Below are 16,826 nucleotides of genomic sequence, written 5' to 3'. Positions count from 1 at the left end.
GACATAGATCTTTCAGCCCTCCCTTTCACGTTTCAGATTTGGTTGGGTACGGATGACTGCCCCCTTACCTAGTTTGAAGTCTAAACTGTGGAAGAACTCATTATTTCACACTTCTCCTCATTTCAGTACATCTTCATTTCTCATTTCCCTCATCTCCTCCAAAAAGTAGGAATGTAAATTTGAAGAAATTGCAAAAACCCTTTTTTTTTTTTTTTTTTTTTTTTTTTCAAAACTCTCTCCTTCATTCTTAATCTTAAATCATTTCAGAAAGCTGACTTGAACCCCACATCCTGCCAGACCATCCAGAGGTCCTTACAGGGCTAGCTGAGTGACTTCAAAAAAATGGCGAGGGAAGGAATTCACATAAAGGCAAGCATTTAGGCTCAGAACCACTGTGAGCACTGTAAGATAGACAGATCTTCTTCCTTCTCTTGACACTTCATTTTTGCCCATCCTAGGTGTCCTCACTGCACTGTTTAAGAAGGATGTTCTCAGAAATATTTGTGTAGAAATAGCAAAGAAAATTAGAAGTGTTGATCAGAAATGAAGCAATGATTCTGTGACCCAGGATCTTGACAGCCTAAGCAAACTACTGTCTGAGATGATCTCTTCATCAGAAACCACTCATTAAAGACCCGACAGATAATAATGCTGTTGCTCCTTTCTCAAGGTGATTCACAGTCAGTTAGCACAGGAGCAACTTATTCAAGTCACATTCTGAAAAAGTGTTATCTTCCATTTCCCTCCAGAATATTTATGCAATAAAGTTGATTGTGCCACATGCCTTGACATTAAATTCAATGTTCATTGGGCTCCAACACTGATCTAAAGATTTTGATGGAATAACTGGAGTAATCCCTGCTTGGACAGCAAAATGATGTTCAGAGATCATTCAGGAAACAAGGTTATTGCTTACCACGCAGCTGTATGGACATTATACAGAGCCTGATGTTTATGAGAGCTTCCTAAGGGCACGTTACAGCACTGTGGGCAAGGATCTCAAGACTGAATTACAGATAGATGTGAAACTACCAGTAAATGGCAATCTCAGTGTTAGCTGTGGAATAGAGCAATGTCAAGGCTGTCCTAAAGAGATCATCTTAGCCTGTCCCACTGCCCCAAGGCAAGGTGCACGGAAAACAAGAGTTGGACAGAGATCTTAAGAAAACTGGAAGCTGTCAGGCAAGGTAGCTGCAATTAGCAAGTATATGTTATCACCATATCAGAACTTAACCGCAATTGAATACTGTGACCAGAAGAGGTAGTTACTAGAAAAACTGTGCACATATGAGGTGCCTTGAGGAGAGGAAAGCTCGGGTGGGCTATTTCTGCAGTAGCCCTTAGTGCTGCAGGAGCCATAAGGCAGATCAATTTCAGTTTCCCGTTGCATCGGCAGACATTTTTCATCTATCAGTGTGAGTAGTAAGCAGACGTTCCTCAAATCCCAAACTTACACAATAGCTTAGTTATGTACCTATAAAAACTGTACTTATTCTTCAGATGTGTCTACTGTTTAGAGATGCATGCCCGCACACATGCTTTGTATCTCTGGATGTAAAGACAAAACTGCCAAAAGCAACGAGATGGAACCATATGTATTTCAGAAGACTGTTTTGAAAGAGGCACTCAGAGGTTGTAGGAATAGCGGCCATAGGAACCTGTTGCAGGTAATGATTTCATTCATTGAAAGTTAACACAACAGGAATAAAGGAGAGGGAAATCATTTTCAAGTAAGGCCTAGGAAAAAAACTCCAAGACAAAAAAAGCCCTGATCTGTTTTCCTGCTGAAAGAATACCTTTCATACTTCCAGATCGCAGTGCAACCACTTTCTCACTTCTGCCATTTGATAACAAACTCGAGGAAGAGTTTCAGGTAGCTCAGCACGCTCAGGAGAGCACACAAAGCAAGCCATAGAGGAGCAAACGCCCCAAGCAAGTCACAAATGAGATCCAAGCCAATCTCCTCCGTAGAACAAAAGATCCAGGCAAGCTCTTTAGGTTGCTTGCCAATGCCTGACACTTACATAGAGAAGGGGAGTGAGACTGCATACATCTGGACTGCATCCAGCATATAGCACCTTTTTCTTCACACATTCAAGGTCTGTTATCTTTTTCCTCTTATCTCAATAGGAACTCTGTTCCGGAATCTTATCTCCTGTGCTGATATTTAAAGGGAGCCTTTCATGAATTATCACAACCGTGCATTCGACAGAATACACCCATTTAAGTCACATATTTATACTGGGGAGTGACTGACTTGCCTCTAACCACTTTATACTAAGTGATGTACAAAAGCTTAACAAGGGCTCTTCCCGTTCGGGAAAGCTTCTAACCCAAAGATCAAAACCTAAAGATAGTGCAGGCTTAGTTACAGTCCTGGGACTCAAGAACTTGGAAAGCTGCTTTACCTGCAGAGCTATATTTAAGCACCTGTGTACATGTGAATACAATTATACCTCAGACACAGGCAGGCTGCACTTGCAGTGTTTTTTCTGTTCATCTTCTTCCGAAGGATGAATGATTATAATTTAGAAATATAAACACTTACCTATGATTTGGATCCTAGCCTAGTCAGCACTGCTGTACAGCTGCTCAATTCCATATGCCCTAAACACATGATTGTTCAGGAAAAAAAACAGAAAAATTAGCATTGGCCTGAAGGGAAGCTTTGATGCAAACCTTTAGGGGTGTGGGGAAGCCAAAAAGAGAACACTTCACTTTAGGACACTCCTTTAACACAATTACAGATTAGCAGTAACAGCTCAGGTCCTCCCATCATCATAGCAAACCTCACTAGCAGCAGGTGCCAAGAACAACGTAGTCTGCTGAAGTTCCAGTAGCAACAGTTATAGTTCAGATAACTCAATATCCTCAAAAAAAGTCTTTATTTACATTGCATCCTATCTTAAAATTGCTCATTAACCTTTTCTCCTCAAAGATCTGTTTAATCATGGTCATTAATGTGAATTTTTTTTTACTTTTAGTATAAGCAGAAAAATGTTTTGTCTTATGATACCATCTTTAGGAAGCTGAAACACTAGGAAACTGTTAGCTGGTGTAGATCATAGCCAAGTGCCATAGTCTGGGGGCACAGAGCTAAGCAGGTACCTTTTCTTTAGTACAGTATGGCTTAGCAATTGCATTTGGATGCAACCTGTTACACACATTCACCTGTCGCTGGCATTGCTGTAAACTTAAAGCAAAGCTCTTAGTGAGTGTTGTCTCAATGCATAACAAAAGCAACAAATGCCCACGTCTTGCATACTGGGTGGGGATTACACATTAATTACAAAGAAATAGAAAGCAGGAAAATGGTATAACCCTTTCAATGGCACGACTACGGTAAGTAGAAGGTGGAATCTTTAACCAGTAAAAACAAAATCAGACAATAAAATGATAAATATTGCTTTATTAAATTACTTTTATACCCCTACAAAGAACATTTTTGATTTCCATTGCAGAATTAAATGAAGAAAATTCCTTGCTGTCTCTGCAGTTATCTAAATTTAGATACAAAAAGGCTGTAAAAAGACCAGCCTATTCAAGTTACATAAAAAAGGCAGAGAATAGACAAGTTCCCTCAGGAATCTTGAGGCTCAGAATATAAAGTCCTATAATACAATGAAATTAGGAATTCAGCAATGTGTTGAACAATTGTAAACTGTAACTGCACGAGTGGACCACATTATTCAGCAGTTTCCTTAAAGGTATAATCTGTGAACTGAACAAAAAGCATAGCTGACACAGCAGACCTCATTTAGTTACTCTCCCTTTTATACCCTCCAAGTTAAAGCTGTGAGATCAGCATCCAATATTTAAATGATAGAAAGGAAACTTGCCTCCATAAATATCAGAAATTTCTCCATCCTATAACTATTTATATAAAGTAGCTGGCTGTTACAAATCTGTTACAAATCATTTTCAAGTAACACAGGTGGCTGAGGCAAAATAATTAAGATCAGATCATACACAATTTTACTGTAAATACAGTAATTTGAAAGGTAAACATATAACCATAGCACTGACAATATATCAATGCCGCCGTGTTATGGACTCCATGTGTCAGTAGAAAATTAGGATGCCTTTATTATCAAAAATCAAGGACATTCATTCCAGTCTCTGGTAACCTAATCTTAGTGCAAAACAGATGCTAAGACATATTTAGCAAAAAAAAAAAAAAGGTGATACATTTAAGGCCAAGGATTTGTTCAGTCATCACTATCGCTTCCAGATTCACTCAGCTGCAAGTCACTTCCTAAAAGAGACAGAGTCATCGTATTAGTCATTTTCAAGGAAATATCTTTCAAGATTTTCCCCTCTCCCAGTTAAAGGCTTACAACCCACTTGCTGTTAGTTTCTACAGAAGTATAGAAGCCAACTCTTCCGCGACAGAACCGCAGAGACCACATTCTTAGCAGGAGAGCCATTCGCTTATTAGTCACAAAAGCATTTACTATTACAAGATCACAACAGCTGACACCTATTTTGCCACCCACATTTTCACGCCTCATAAATGGGAAAACTGCTAGCAAATGCAGTTTTGTGAAAAACAAGTTGTAGGGCTTTTTCTTCCTTTTCAATAAACATTTGAATGCACTCAGCTGTGCTTGAAAACAAAGCCATGTCTCAACCAAGAGCAGCACTTCTTTGATGTACCTTTTAAAGATGTATCAGTGACCTACTATTTCAAACAGGTTTTGGAACAAGTGAACAAACAAAACATCAAAAGCAATTTCACACAGCACTTTAATTTGGAAGCTATATATGTATTTCAAAATGGAAAATTAAGAACAGAGGCTACATTGTGCTCGCAATGAATGTCCATAAGCTTATGGGATGGGAGGGAAGGAATCAGAGAACACTAAACAACAAAAACAAACACAGCAGTATGTTATAAGGAATCGGTACCCCATTTAGCATTAGCAAATTAAACAGCAGCACCCCATTTTTTTTAATTAAGAATGTCTTCCAGAAGTTCGATTTTCTTCACACCTCTGTTGCCAAATGGCCATAAAAAAATTAAAAATGCATCTCTCACTTGTTCAGAAATGAACTAAAAAGCACAGGGAATGACTGGAACTCAGTAGGCACAGTATTTTCACACGTTCTTTCACCCTTCACAGATCACTTTTGCAGATGGCTAAGATATCAATAGGGTAAAGCCAGCAAGACACTCAGATCATATGTTTTGTTATCAGGCATAACATTTCTGCTAAAACACTGAAGTCTTTAACATGGCTGCATTTAGCCTTCCTTTGTTTTCCACTATGTCATCACTACAGCTTAGGAAGCGTGGTACATGATTGTCTGCAACAAAGCAAAAACACTGTCCATATAAGACAAGAATAGCAAAGACTGATCTTTTCAGCAATCTTTAAGGTACTGTTGTAGTCGTCTTTCCAATTCTAAAGAGAATATCGACAGCCATATCATTTATAACATTTAAAAAGCATTTTTTAAATAAAAAAGTAATCTGTTGGAAATTATTCAGGACAAAATATTAACCTGAGAAACAATAATTCAAGGCAGAGAACGGCGTTAGCAAATTAAACTCAAGCATTTATCACTCAAAGGAAAACAATCTAAGAGTTCTTGGAAATCCTAAACCTATTATGCACTACCTACTTTGAGAGATGGTGGCAGTAAGAACAAGATGATAACCTTCCAAATAATGATCCTGCAGCCTTCAGAAGTTATTTCAACACAGTTAATAGAAATTACACAAACTGAATAACACCAGCCAGAAATACCAATGCTTGTGAAAACCAGCAGATGGGAAAAGCAAGACTCCAAGTTCTAGAGTCAGAAGAAATACATTTGGATATATTTCAGGGAAAGCTTTCTGACCCATCTTTCTAACTCTACCTCTAAAAGAGCACCTTCAGAAAGATGGCAAAATAGCAGAGACTAGAGCTAGCAGCTTTTAGGCTTCGTGCAAGAATGGAAGCTTCATTTAATCAGGACTCTGAAGAACCATCTACAGTCAATTGTACTTTGCAGACAGTAATAAAGTGGGGGAGGGGGATGGGAATTCTGTCTTCCACAGTGCCAGTGCTTACTAGTAACGTTAAACAAATGAAATAGACTACCCTGCAAACCATGACATTTCGTAAACTTTCAGATCTGTGGCTATAATACATTTGAGCTCATGCAAGAAGTTATTTGAGACAGGGAAGCTCATAAGAGTGTCGGTGTTTCACTGATCATAGCTGGTACACCAACACCAAACAAATACAAGGAAAAGTATTTCATGACTATCTGCTGTACCAGCACCAAAAAGAATCTAGAGAACTGTTGGGTTGAAAGTCAAATACATGAGACACTGCCCCAGTGTAGTCAGTGTACTGATTTTTCCTAGAAAATTAGACTTTGCTTAGCATAACTCTCATTTACAAGTAAACAGAAAGCAACATATGTTCAAATATTTGTAAAGAGATTAACTATTGTCAGCATTTACAAGCTTTGTTATCAGGCAAGTTGTGAGTTTAGATCAGCTTCTGAAGGGAGAAAGAGAAAGAAGCAGGATTTCAGGGGTGAGCCTTGCTGCTGAGGGTAAGGAGGCAGCTCTGACCCCTGGATTCCTGAGAAGGTAAATTATTTTTATCTGATAGAAGTATTCTGTTACCATGCTCCTGTGTCTTCCAAGTCCCACCAAACCTCAACTGTATGATTTATACACCTAAGATGAAACCTCTCTCTCACCCTTTACCTAAACTTCTGCCTGCATTCATCAAGCCAAAGAAAATTTCACTAATTACTAATCACAGCCATGATTCTGCAGAGGTGCACAAAACTAGTCACGCACATGCAGGATCAAACCTCAAAACAGGATTAGACAAGCAAACTATTTGTTTGTGCTGACATTTGTTGCTTCAGAGTTTTATTTTGAAAAACATTTGAGATGGAAGAAATGACTGTACAGGACCCCAACAGAGAAATCCTGTCATTCAAGCTAGAACCACGTGCTATTCATTTAGTGTCTCCAGGTTTCACTGTTATTTACCCTCTCCTGCCAAATTTCCTCACCAAGGGAGCTAGAGGAAATGCATTCTCCTTCAAAATGACTTTCTCAATCTTTGTGTAGTTGAAGCGTATTTCAGATGTTAGCAGTACTCAAGTTAGGTATAGAATCAAGTAGTAAATAAAAGTGGGATCCTCACAGGATCAGGCTGGAAAGGAGTTTAAAGATCATCCAGTTCCAATCTGTCTGCATCGGGCATGACTGCCACCCACCAGATCATATTGCCCAAATCCCCATCCAACCTGACATTGAATATCTTCAGGGATAGAACATCCACAGCCTCTCTGGGCAACCTGTTCAGCCTATAAAAGAGGAGACTGAAGGGAGACCTCATCACAGCCTACAGCTTTCTTACGAATGGGAGAGGAAGGGCAGGTGCTGATCTCCTCTTTATGGTGACCAATGATAGAACCCAAGGGAACAGCATGAAGTGGCAACATGGGACATTCAGGTTAGATATCAGGAAAAGTTCTTCACTGTGAGGGTGTTCAGACACTGGAATAACCTACCCAGGGAAGCTGTCCTGGCACTGAGCTTGACAGAGTTCAAGAACTGCCTCTCAGACATACAGTCTGATCTTCTGTGGTCTTGTCTAGGGCCAGGAGTTGGACTAAATGATCCTTACAGGTACCTGCTAACTTAGGATGTTCTAAGATTCTGAAAACTGCAAGTACTTCTCCTTAAGGCTGCTTTCAATGCATTCTCCATCCAGCCTTTGTGCTGGAGATTACACTGATCAACATGCAGAACTTCATGAGGTATGCACAAGCCTACCACGCAAGCCTGTCACGGTCATTATGGATGGCATCCCTTCTCTTCAGGGTGTTGATGCCAAGCTGTGTGGTGCAGTCATCAGCAAACTTGCCAAGGGTGCACTTGGTTCCATTGTCCATGACACTGACGAATATGTTAAAAATCAGTCTCAACATCAACACCTGAGGAGCATCACTTGTCACAACATCACAGAGATGCTGGCCACAACTCTGTAATCATCCAGTTAATTCCTTACCTACCAAGAAAGACTTCTGTCAAATTCAGGTCTCTCCAATTTAGAGCTAAGCTAAATAGCTATGCAAGCTAGTTAAGCCCAAGGCTTGATGCTACAAACAGAACGTTTCACCTGTCTACGTAGTTCTTAAGCACTAAGTCATCAACTTCCTCTGTGATGGCTTTGATGTTGTCATGTTTCAAGCAGCATTTTCTCACTATGACTGTTGGAACTAGTAGAGTTGGCCACCTGTACTCCTAAGAGTGTTTCTCAGTGGAAGTTTCGACAGCTGGGATTCTGTCACAGGAGGAAGAGCTTCATCTCATGCTTTATTTAAAGCTGCTATGAAAATGAACAATGGTAAATCTCATTTGTGGATGAGGGTTGAAATAAATGGCATATTTTGAAGTCACACAAACTACAAACTAAGGCATTGTTTTCTACATTGACAGTAAAATGAAGATAGCATTTAGTTCTTGGAACATGAAGTCACAAGACTTTTCCATCTGATTTTATCTCTGATAACACAGTAACCACAGATATTTAAGTATTTAAATACCTGCTACAAAAACAACAACAAAAAACAACACTAAAAAAAACAACCACCAAACCTGTTCATGTTATCTATTAGGTGCTGAAAAAAAAAGTAGGCCAGCCAGAGTCTGAAATTTCAATATAACCAGTTTACATATAAATGATAAGCCTTAATGATCTTGGGCAATACAGTAGGATTTTACAGGAATCTCTTCATAGTGTGAGCCTGCAGTTAAACACCTAATTAAAAACATACTTGTTTTCAAACAGTTGAATGCTTACAACATCCACACCTGAATACTCCTGCAGATTTAGGTAGCAAACTTGAGACACTGCCTACTGATTTTTTCTCCCTCCTCTGTCCAAACTCTCCTTTTTGGACGACACTCAGCAACATATTCCAAGCTGTGCAGCAACCACTTCTTGAAGAACACAGCAGCAGCTACTCTTCAAGTGACAGTTTTAGTTGGTTGAATTGGTGGAATAAGACAGCATCACCTGAAAATAAACAACTGCCTTCCTTAAATGCAAAGGAGAGTTCTGCCATGCTGTCCAGTTGGGACAGTGCCATGAAAAATAGTTACTGAAGTAGCTAAGAATATGCCATCTCTTCTGTAATTCAAAGTATTGTCGGTGTAGTATCTTTCCCATAGTTCCAACCAAGAAATTACATGTTTTGGGAGTACCCTGTAAGTTCAAGTACTTTCATTACAAAATTACTGCTCTGCAGTCTCAATGTATATAACTGGGAGGAAGCCAGAACAGCTTAGAACTGCACCAGCTTTAATTTAGTATCTCTTGGGACCAAAAGCCTTCCAGCCTAGCATCTAATTCAGACCTTGGCTAAACAATCAAACCTTAGCATTGCTTCCCACAGTTTTAATTAAAACAGAGACATACTTAAAACCAATATGGTTTCTTTTCAGAATCTTGATGTCTGGAATTGCATACTAAGAAAAGAACAGTCTTTGTACTTACGTAGTGTATTCATCATATGACCACTGTTCTCCTGGGATCTGTTATGACTGGCATCTTTGTCAGGGACAGCCTGATGTGGTATGGCAGACAGAGTAGGCTGTGGCTGCAGATATGGCATTGACATGGGAAGAGAGGGTCTTGCTTCCTCATCTTCAGAATCACTGGAACTATTTTCACTACTTGATGAAGAGGAGGAAGAACTTTTGGAGTCAGATGAACTGTCAGAGCTACTCAGCTGATCCATGATGCTGGCTTCTGCTTTTAGTTCTGCAAACAATATGTTTCTCAATTAGCGTTATCATAGTTGATGTATAAGAGGGACAAAGAAATTGATCATTGAAAAAAAAATCAGGTACACGAATCAACACATTACTGAGAAGAAAAAAAGCAGTAAACCTCAGAACGAAGAAAAGGGTATAAGCAAACATCTGGTTTGTCATGTGGTTTTCCTCTCCCACAGCTTGGGCAGTTTTTTCCCTTTCAAGTCAAGCATTAGAACAAGGGTAACTGTGAACCCAAATGTGAACCCCACATTCCACAGGGTAATGCATCCCACAAAGCCTTTAATTTCTGTAACTAGCTAGTCTTCTATTTTCCCTCGCTCTCTAAAGATGTCTTTCCCTGATTAAAAGCTGCAGTTATAATCACATAAATAAGTTAGCAGCAAAATGTCAGTAACTGCACTCAAAATACCTTCCAGCAGTTCAGCATTGCAATCAACATGCACATGGACAACATGACATTTTGATCAAAATTAAGCACACAAAATATCCAAAGGAACCATCTACAGTTTCACATTAGCATCATTTCATCAAATCCTTGTTTCCTTGTTCTCTTTACAGACTTAATGAAAACAGAAAAGCTAGAGCAACAAGAGGGAGACAAGAAATACTTGAAGTTAACACATCATTCTTGTATTCTTAGCAAAACAACTCACCTGAATATAGTATTTAGAATAGTAGGACTGGAAAGACTGTGTTGCACAGTTTGCATTTTTGATAAATAATAGCTGAAGTTCAACACTGAGGAAACTAAATTTTGCACAGAGCACACATAATGATTAGGCAAATTAGAGGTGCTGCTGAAGTGAGAAGTCTGAAACAGACCACTGAACCATGCTGGATGGAGATCTTATGCATCAACTTGAGCAGTAATCCAGAGGGCAGAAGTTCATCATCACACAAGTTTGTAACTATACAGACATTTTCTATGATGGTCTTACAAGCACTTGGAGTACTTCAGGAACAGCTTTGATATGGCAGACATGAAAGGCATGTAGGAAGGTAGCTCATCTTACCTCACATCCATCTAATATGGAAGAACATGTTGAAGATGAAAGCGATCGAAAAGAAAGATTGTTCAAGACTTAATCAAATCAAGAAGGGAGAACAAAAGAATGAACTTAAACACAAGCTTCCATGAATGCTTCCAATTCTGCATTATCAAAGGTCAGCCTAAAGGAAAAGGTGTTTAGGCCAGTCAGCCTTATCAAAGGCCAGTCTAAAGGAAAAAAAGCACTCAGGAAAACTGGCAGATCCTGAAATGGCATGGCTATGACTGCAAGGACAAACTCAGTGCCAAGGAAGAACAGAAAGTATAATAAAAGACCACATTGGCTATCTGACTCAAACATAAGGAAAAAACCAGGTAAAAAAATTGGAAGCATCTTGCAGATGAGGGCAAGCAGGCACAACATCAGCATAAAAATAAGCCAGAAAAATCTAAGGCAAAAATCAGAAAGCAGCAAGCAGAAAGATCAAGATGATACTTCAAAATAATTCTAGAGAAGAAAGGCCAAGAACTGATCTATCACCCATCTGAGGTTACGCTAATCAAGATATAGCACTCAAGTCCTATGCCCTTAATGCCTCTTCCTCCCTGCTCTCAGCTGTGACTACTGATTAAAAAAATTTAAGTTAACAGTACCAAAAACTGATGAATGAGAACTTTGCCTTGAATCCTGAAGCAACTGAATTTCATTTAAAAAAGTATTTTCAGACAGAGGAAGAAGGGCTATACATACACTGGAGGAGAAACAGAGTGACCTTCCTCCCGCCCCAGAAAATGAAGATAGTAACAAGTTCAAAGTAGCGTACTTAAACAGGAATAGTCAGTTACACAACCACAGGATGAAGAATGATTAAGCAGGCAACACTTTGGAAGAGCCTGTTACAGTGGATCACTAAACACAATACATACAACACAAAAATATCATGCTGCAGCAGAAATGACAAGCTTTCCACTGAGGTGAGATACTATCTGGTCTTCGTATATGAAGACAGTGCCAGTAAGCCAGCTTTCTTTCTCAGAGCAGCAAGGCTAAAAGCTCAGCTGAAACAGTAACTGGTTTTTGGCACCACACTTTGGGAGATTTTTGAACTAGCTGGAAGATCACTAGATGAGAGTGACAATGAATTAGTGATCTAGAAAGCTTTTACAAAGGAATGAACCAGATGGCATCACTTTGAAGAAAGAATAGGAAAGACATAGCAGTTTTCTGAGTACATTAAGGGCTACTTAACAGCAGCAGAGTAATCTGGCCTGTACTTACGTGATGTATATAAACCATAAGGAAAACAAAGGCCTGGAATAAACAGCCAGGGAGAGCTCAAAAATTCATCACCAGAGAGCTTGAAGAACGCAGTAAAAAAAAATCATCAGGAATCTGACTTTAGGACAGAAGGATGGACTAAATAACCTTAAGAGGTCCCTTCCAGCCCTGTTTCTCAATTATTCTGCATTTTCTTAAGTAGCACTCAAAATTGGACTGGCAGTACAAAAGAGTTTGATGTATTTTGGCAGCCACTTCGGTATCTTGCAATATGTTCAACACTCCCACTCCCCAAAAACAACAGAGCACCAAGAAAAAGCATTATTTCATTTGCTGCACTCAAGCTTCCCTTTGTCTTTGCAACCCCAGCTCTATTCTAATACTGTTCTGTAGTGTAAAAAGTTCTGGTCAGAGTTTAAACCCGAAAAAATAATAAAAAAATATTTATAGTGACACATCTGAAAAACCTATTTGAAGGAATTCAGAACATCTCTGGAGATAGACATCAACTCTGATTGAAACTGTCACCTGCCAGTATTTCTGTAGCAAGTAATTACCACCTGCCATTTTCCCTGCCCTCCAAAAGGCAGCAAGGCCTACTACTACACAAAATACATGTCTCACCAAACCAGTGTCTCAAGAACACAGCACATAGCACTGTTCAAGAGGTGATCTGTGTAGGCACTTGCTGTATTCTCCCCCCCCCACTTGAATGTCATCTTTCACAAGTCTCATCTGGGAATTCAAAACGTGAGTTGTAATGCACTGCAAGCTATACGTTTGCTGAATGCAGAGAAACAGAAGCAGCAGCTGTGTCAAAATGGGAAGCAACTATGCTGGCTCCGGTACCACAATACAGACTACTTTCTGCTTGATTAAAGAAGCAGCTGGAGAAAAAAAAAAATCAGTAAAAGCAGTATAACTGGTGGCATTAAGCCTAATGATTCACCTGATTTTAAGGTTAAGTTTTAAATACTGCTTTGCTACCACTCAAACCAAAGCATGAGGGCAAAGTGCTTGCACAATCGTCTTCTGGAGTGAATCTCAAGATTAAAACAGTCTGCTCTTAAAACATCCCAGTTCAGAGCAAGGTTTCTAAAACTCATCTAGCAGTGGAGTTTACCTCGTTCAATGTCATCCATAGGAGAAGATGGAAACATCTTGTCTTTTGGTGGGGAATTTTTGATGTTGTTTGGAGTCTTAGATGAGTTCCGGATTTGCTGCTGTTGCTGTTCTATACGAGACTGAACCTTACTGCTTCCTTCAGCTCTGCTTAGAAAGAAAAAAATTGTCATGGCTTTGGAAGACAGGATACGAGACAAAAGGCAGGAATACAGGGGGTGCTACACCTCAAGTTATGGAATTATTTGTCATATCTACCTAAAAAGCATAATTACACTTACAGGTACATTAATTAATCTTACTAGCATATAAGTTTATGCTAGTATATACTTTAAATATAGAACCAATAAGTTTCAAATTCTTTGTTAGTTGATTTGTTATAATACCTGGCTAGCCAGGATCACTCACTAATAACTGCTGAAAGAAAGTTCTGAAGATTCAGTAGTGCAAAAGAACACACACTTAGTATGGGAAAAGAACAGTCACTGCTACTACTGAAACCAGAACAGAGATTTTTTTTGTCTATTTTTTTTTTCGTTTAGAAGCCAGAAGACATTATGCAAACTACTTTCCAAAGAGATTTGTCCTCCCCTATATTCATTACAGAACAGTCACCATCTCTTAACAACATGCCACTTTTTAGGTAAAGCAGAGGAAAAATGACTTTTCTATGACTTCTGCTGGTCAAGACTCAAAAGCCAGGACAGCTTTGCTATGTACTGAGATCCCAGGCTTTTCACTGTATTGAACAAGGCCAGAGACTTTCTAAATACAATGTAATGATAAAAACAGTAATGGGCTGAAGTTGTCTGCTGAAGTCTCAGTTGCGACTCAGTACCAAAGATTTTCCTAATGAGTGGAGGACCCATCTTGTTCATCTTGGCAATTACCCACCTGATTTTCTTCACAGTGATGTTGCTACTAAGTTTCTCTAGACGACATTCTCCAGTGTCATGATTGATAATTAAGATACATTCCTTTAGGTAAGGCTTCTTCGAGCCCTTGAACACTGTCACTGGTGGAGTCGAGCCCTGGTAAATCAGAAGAGTCCAGCAATTGTTAAAATTACTACTTATGATCCAAAAACAATCCATCACAGAGATGACAAATTCATTACAAGCAATCATTTCTAGCTTTGAGAAACGCTCTTGGTTATTTCAAATCAGACTCAACCATGACCAAAAGCAGCTGGTGACTGACTGGAAGGGAATTTCATCTTTAGCATTTAATCAGTTTCAAGCTTACTTCCAGATCACAGCATATTTACTGTAGGACTCCTTTTACCAAAAGGGGTTTCAGTAACCAATAAGCAGAGCAGTAAAGCATGGCAGGTAGTAAATTTTCCCTTTCCAGTCTTTCCTGCTTTAGAACTGTGCTACAGCAGTAAATACCAAGGGGAAACTCGCACTGCCAACATCCACATAAAGCCTTTCGGCGTATGCAACACTTCAGGGTCATCCTACAACTTATTTCCAATTCAGTGAATACACTTAAAGCTGCAGCACAGCTGTTTAACGTTTAGGTCCTTTGCAGTTTTACATGTTAGAGCAATTGGCTTTGAGCTCTAAAAATTACACAAGCAGCTCTGAAACAGCATTAAAACTCTGTATCCTTCTATATTCAACATATTGTTACGACAATAAGCCATAAGAAATAATTATGGGGTGACCAAGGCCAGGCTGGTTGGGGCACCAGGCAGCCTAATCTAGTGGTTGGTGACCCTATCCACAGCAGGTGGGTGGAACCGGAGAGACTTTAAGTCCCTTCCAACCCAAAACATAATGCAATGCTATGACAGCGAAAGATACCACCCCATATGCCTGCCACTCTTCAGCCATCCCACTCACCTCAATATTCGGCAGTGTTATCGTCACCTGTTCACCTTTGCCAACTTCAAGGTCTCCTTCACAAGCGGTATCAATAGATGCAGGCTTAAAGTCATCTACAAATAAGAACAACCTGGATTATTCGTGGGCTTTTCAGGACTCTTCTAACCCTAGACATGCTCTGCATATGATTTCAATTGGAAGCTATTATGGTAGGACATTTTGGCTGGCATATCACCTGCCGTGCCCCTGATCAGATCCGTAAACCAGCAGAACTCAAAGTCAAGATTGTTTCCTCCATATTCCGCTTAAACGCCAACACCTTTCAGACAACATTTAGGAAGCACAGTTAGGCGCTAAGGGATAGGAGACTGGATGAGACGGGTTAGACTTCAAAAGAAAAAAAAAAACTTCAATTAAATACTTTCAGAAAGGCAATAAGCAGCTTTTGAAAGCCCCTGGGAGGTGATCGTCCCTTTATGGTCGGCTCTCACGAGGCCCCACCTGGAGCCGGCATTCAGCTCTGAGGCTCCCCAGCACAAGAAGGGCACAGACCTGTTGGAGCATGTCTGGGGGGCTGTGAGGTGTTAGGGGGGAATCCTTTGTGCTGCAGCGCATGTGGGTTTGAGTCCCAGGCCCCACACACCGCGTGCTGCTGGGGAGCCTGGGGGGAGCAGCCCTGCTACAGGGACCCTGAGAAGCGCTCCCTGCTCACAGCTCAGGGCTGCAGAATCCCCTCAGCGCTCGCAGAGAGGAGCAGAGCAGCGTTACGGAGCTTCTCATCACGAATCAGGGGTGACATTTGCTTTAAGCTACAGCTAGTGGGCAGTTCAAGCCGGGATCCTCACTTCGGTGCCCATAAGCTGACTTGTGAACTTCAGCGGCAGCCAGCAGCTGTGCCCCCCTTTAGTTAAGAAAACCCTCAGGTGTCAGAGCGATCCGTGCGTGCGCAGCAGCGATGAGCGCACCAGTTCCTACGCCTCATTCGTCGGAAAGGAAGGGAGATTTCAAAACGGGTTTCAGAACAAATCATCAAATTACCGCGGTCAGCGAAAAGCGGGAACGGTGGGAAGCACCCGCCGCGGTCTCAGAACGAGGGCGCATCTCAGCGCTGTTACCCACACACTGCGCTCCCCTCCCGGCGTGCGGCCCCGCGGGGAACGCGTGAGCGAACGGGGCAGCGCTCGGAGCCGCCAGCCCGGCCCCGCATCATCCCCGGGGCGGCCGTCTCCTCGCTACCCCGGCACCGCGCGGCTCGCCGGGCAGCGGCTACGTACCCAGGGAGGGGACGCGATGAACGCCGCCCGTAACCTTTGATGCCGAACTGCGCTCGGCTCCTAAAAACGAAGCGCGAGAGGGCAGAGCTCGAGACCCGCGCGCACGGACCGCCCGGCTGCGGGCAGAGCCGCCCGAGCCGGGCCCTTCCCCCCACCCCAAGCCGGGGATGGAGGCGCCTCGGGCCGCGTGAGCTCCTCTGGGTCCGGCGTGGCCAAGCCGGAGCCCGGCACCTGCCGCCCCCCCGCCCCGCCGCGTGCCCCCCAGCTCACAGCGCACGGTGTGGAAGGCGCAGCGCGGCTGCTTCTCGAAGGTCTCGCCCAGCTGCAGCACCCGCTCCTTGGGCTCGAAGAGCGGCGGGGCCATCCCGTTCATGGCGGCGCGCACCGCACACCTCACACCATGGCCCGCCCGGGCGGCCCCCGCCGCTACCGCCGCCACCGCACATCCCTCACGCCGCGGGGGCGGGACCGCGCCGGACACGCCCGCTCAGCCCCGCCGCCGCTGGCCACGCCTCCTTTGCGCCAGGCC

General features: G+C 41.8%; 1 protein-coding gene across 2 annotated transcripts; it reads right to left on the bottom strand.

Moving 5' to 3' along the window:
• Positions 1-3,389: 3,389 nt before the first annotated feature.
• EAF2 (ELL associated factor 2) lies at positions 3,390-16,761 on the bottom strand. 2 transcript variants are annotated; one of them, NM_001006525.2, is made up of 6 exons: positions 16,568-16,761; positions 15,042-15,136; positions 14,089-14,225; positions 13,196-13,341; positions 9,522-9,788; positions 3,390-4,255 (listed from the first exon to the last, which is right to left on the bottom strand). In NM_001006525.2, the coding sequence occupies exons 1-6, from the start codon at positions 16,668-16,670 to the stop codon at positions 4,209-4,211; spliced, it is 795 nt and encodes a 264-aa protein (NP_001006525.1). In that variant the 5' UTR covers positions 16,671-16,761; the 3' UTR covers positions 3,390-4,208. The 2 variants fall into 2 exon arrangements, with proteins under 2 accessions (NP_001006525.1, XP_015145308.1); XM_015289822.4 differs by lacking the exon at positions 3,390-4,255 and adding an exon at positions 4,746-9,041.
• Between the last annotated feature and the right edge of the window lie 65 nt (positions 16,762-16,826).

This window comes from Gallus gallus, chromosome 7 (genome assembly GCF_016699485.2).
Source record: "Gallus gallus isolate bGalGal1 chromosome 7, bGalGal1.mat.broiler.GRCg7b, whole genome shotgun sequence".
NCBI classification, from domain to species: Eukaryota; Metazoa; Chordata; class Aves; order Galliformes; family Phasianidae; genus Gallus; species Gallus gallus.
Note: the sequence above shows the minus strand (reverse complement) of the source record. Positions and strands in the feature narration are given on the sequence as shown.

Coding starts and splice junctions, on each gene's coding strand:
- EAF2 (XM_015289822.4), bottom strand. CDS start 16,670: ATGAACGGGATGGCCCCGCCGCTCTTCGAGCCCAAGGAGCGGGTGCTG. Junction 13,342..14,088: donor ATCACTGTGAAGAAAATCAG/GTGGGTAATTGC, acceptor CTTTCTAAGCAG/AGCTGAAGGAAGCAGTAAGG. Junction 9,789..13,195: donor TATGGATGACATTGAACGAG/GTAAACTCCACT, acceptor TATTGTTTGCAG/AACTAAAAGCAGAAGCCAGC.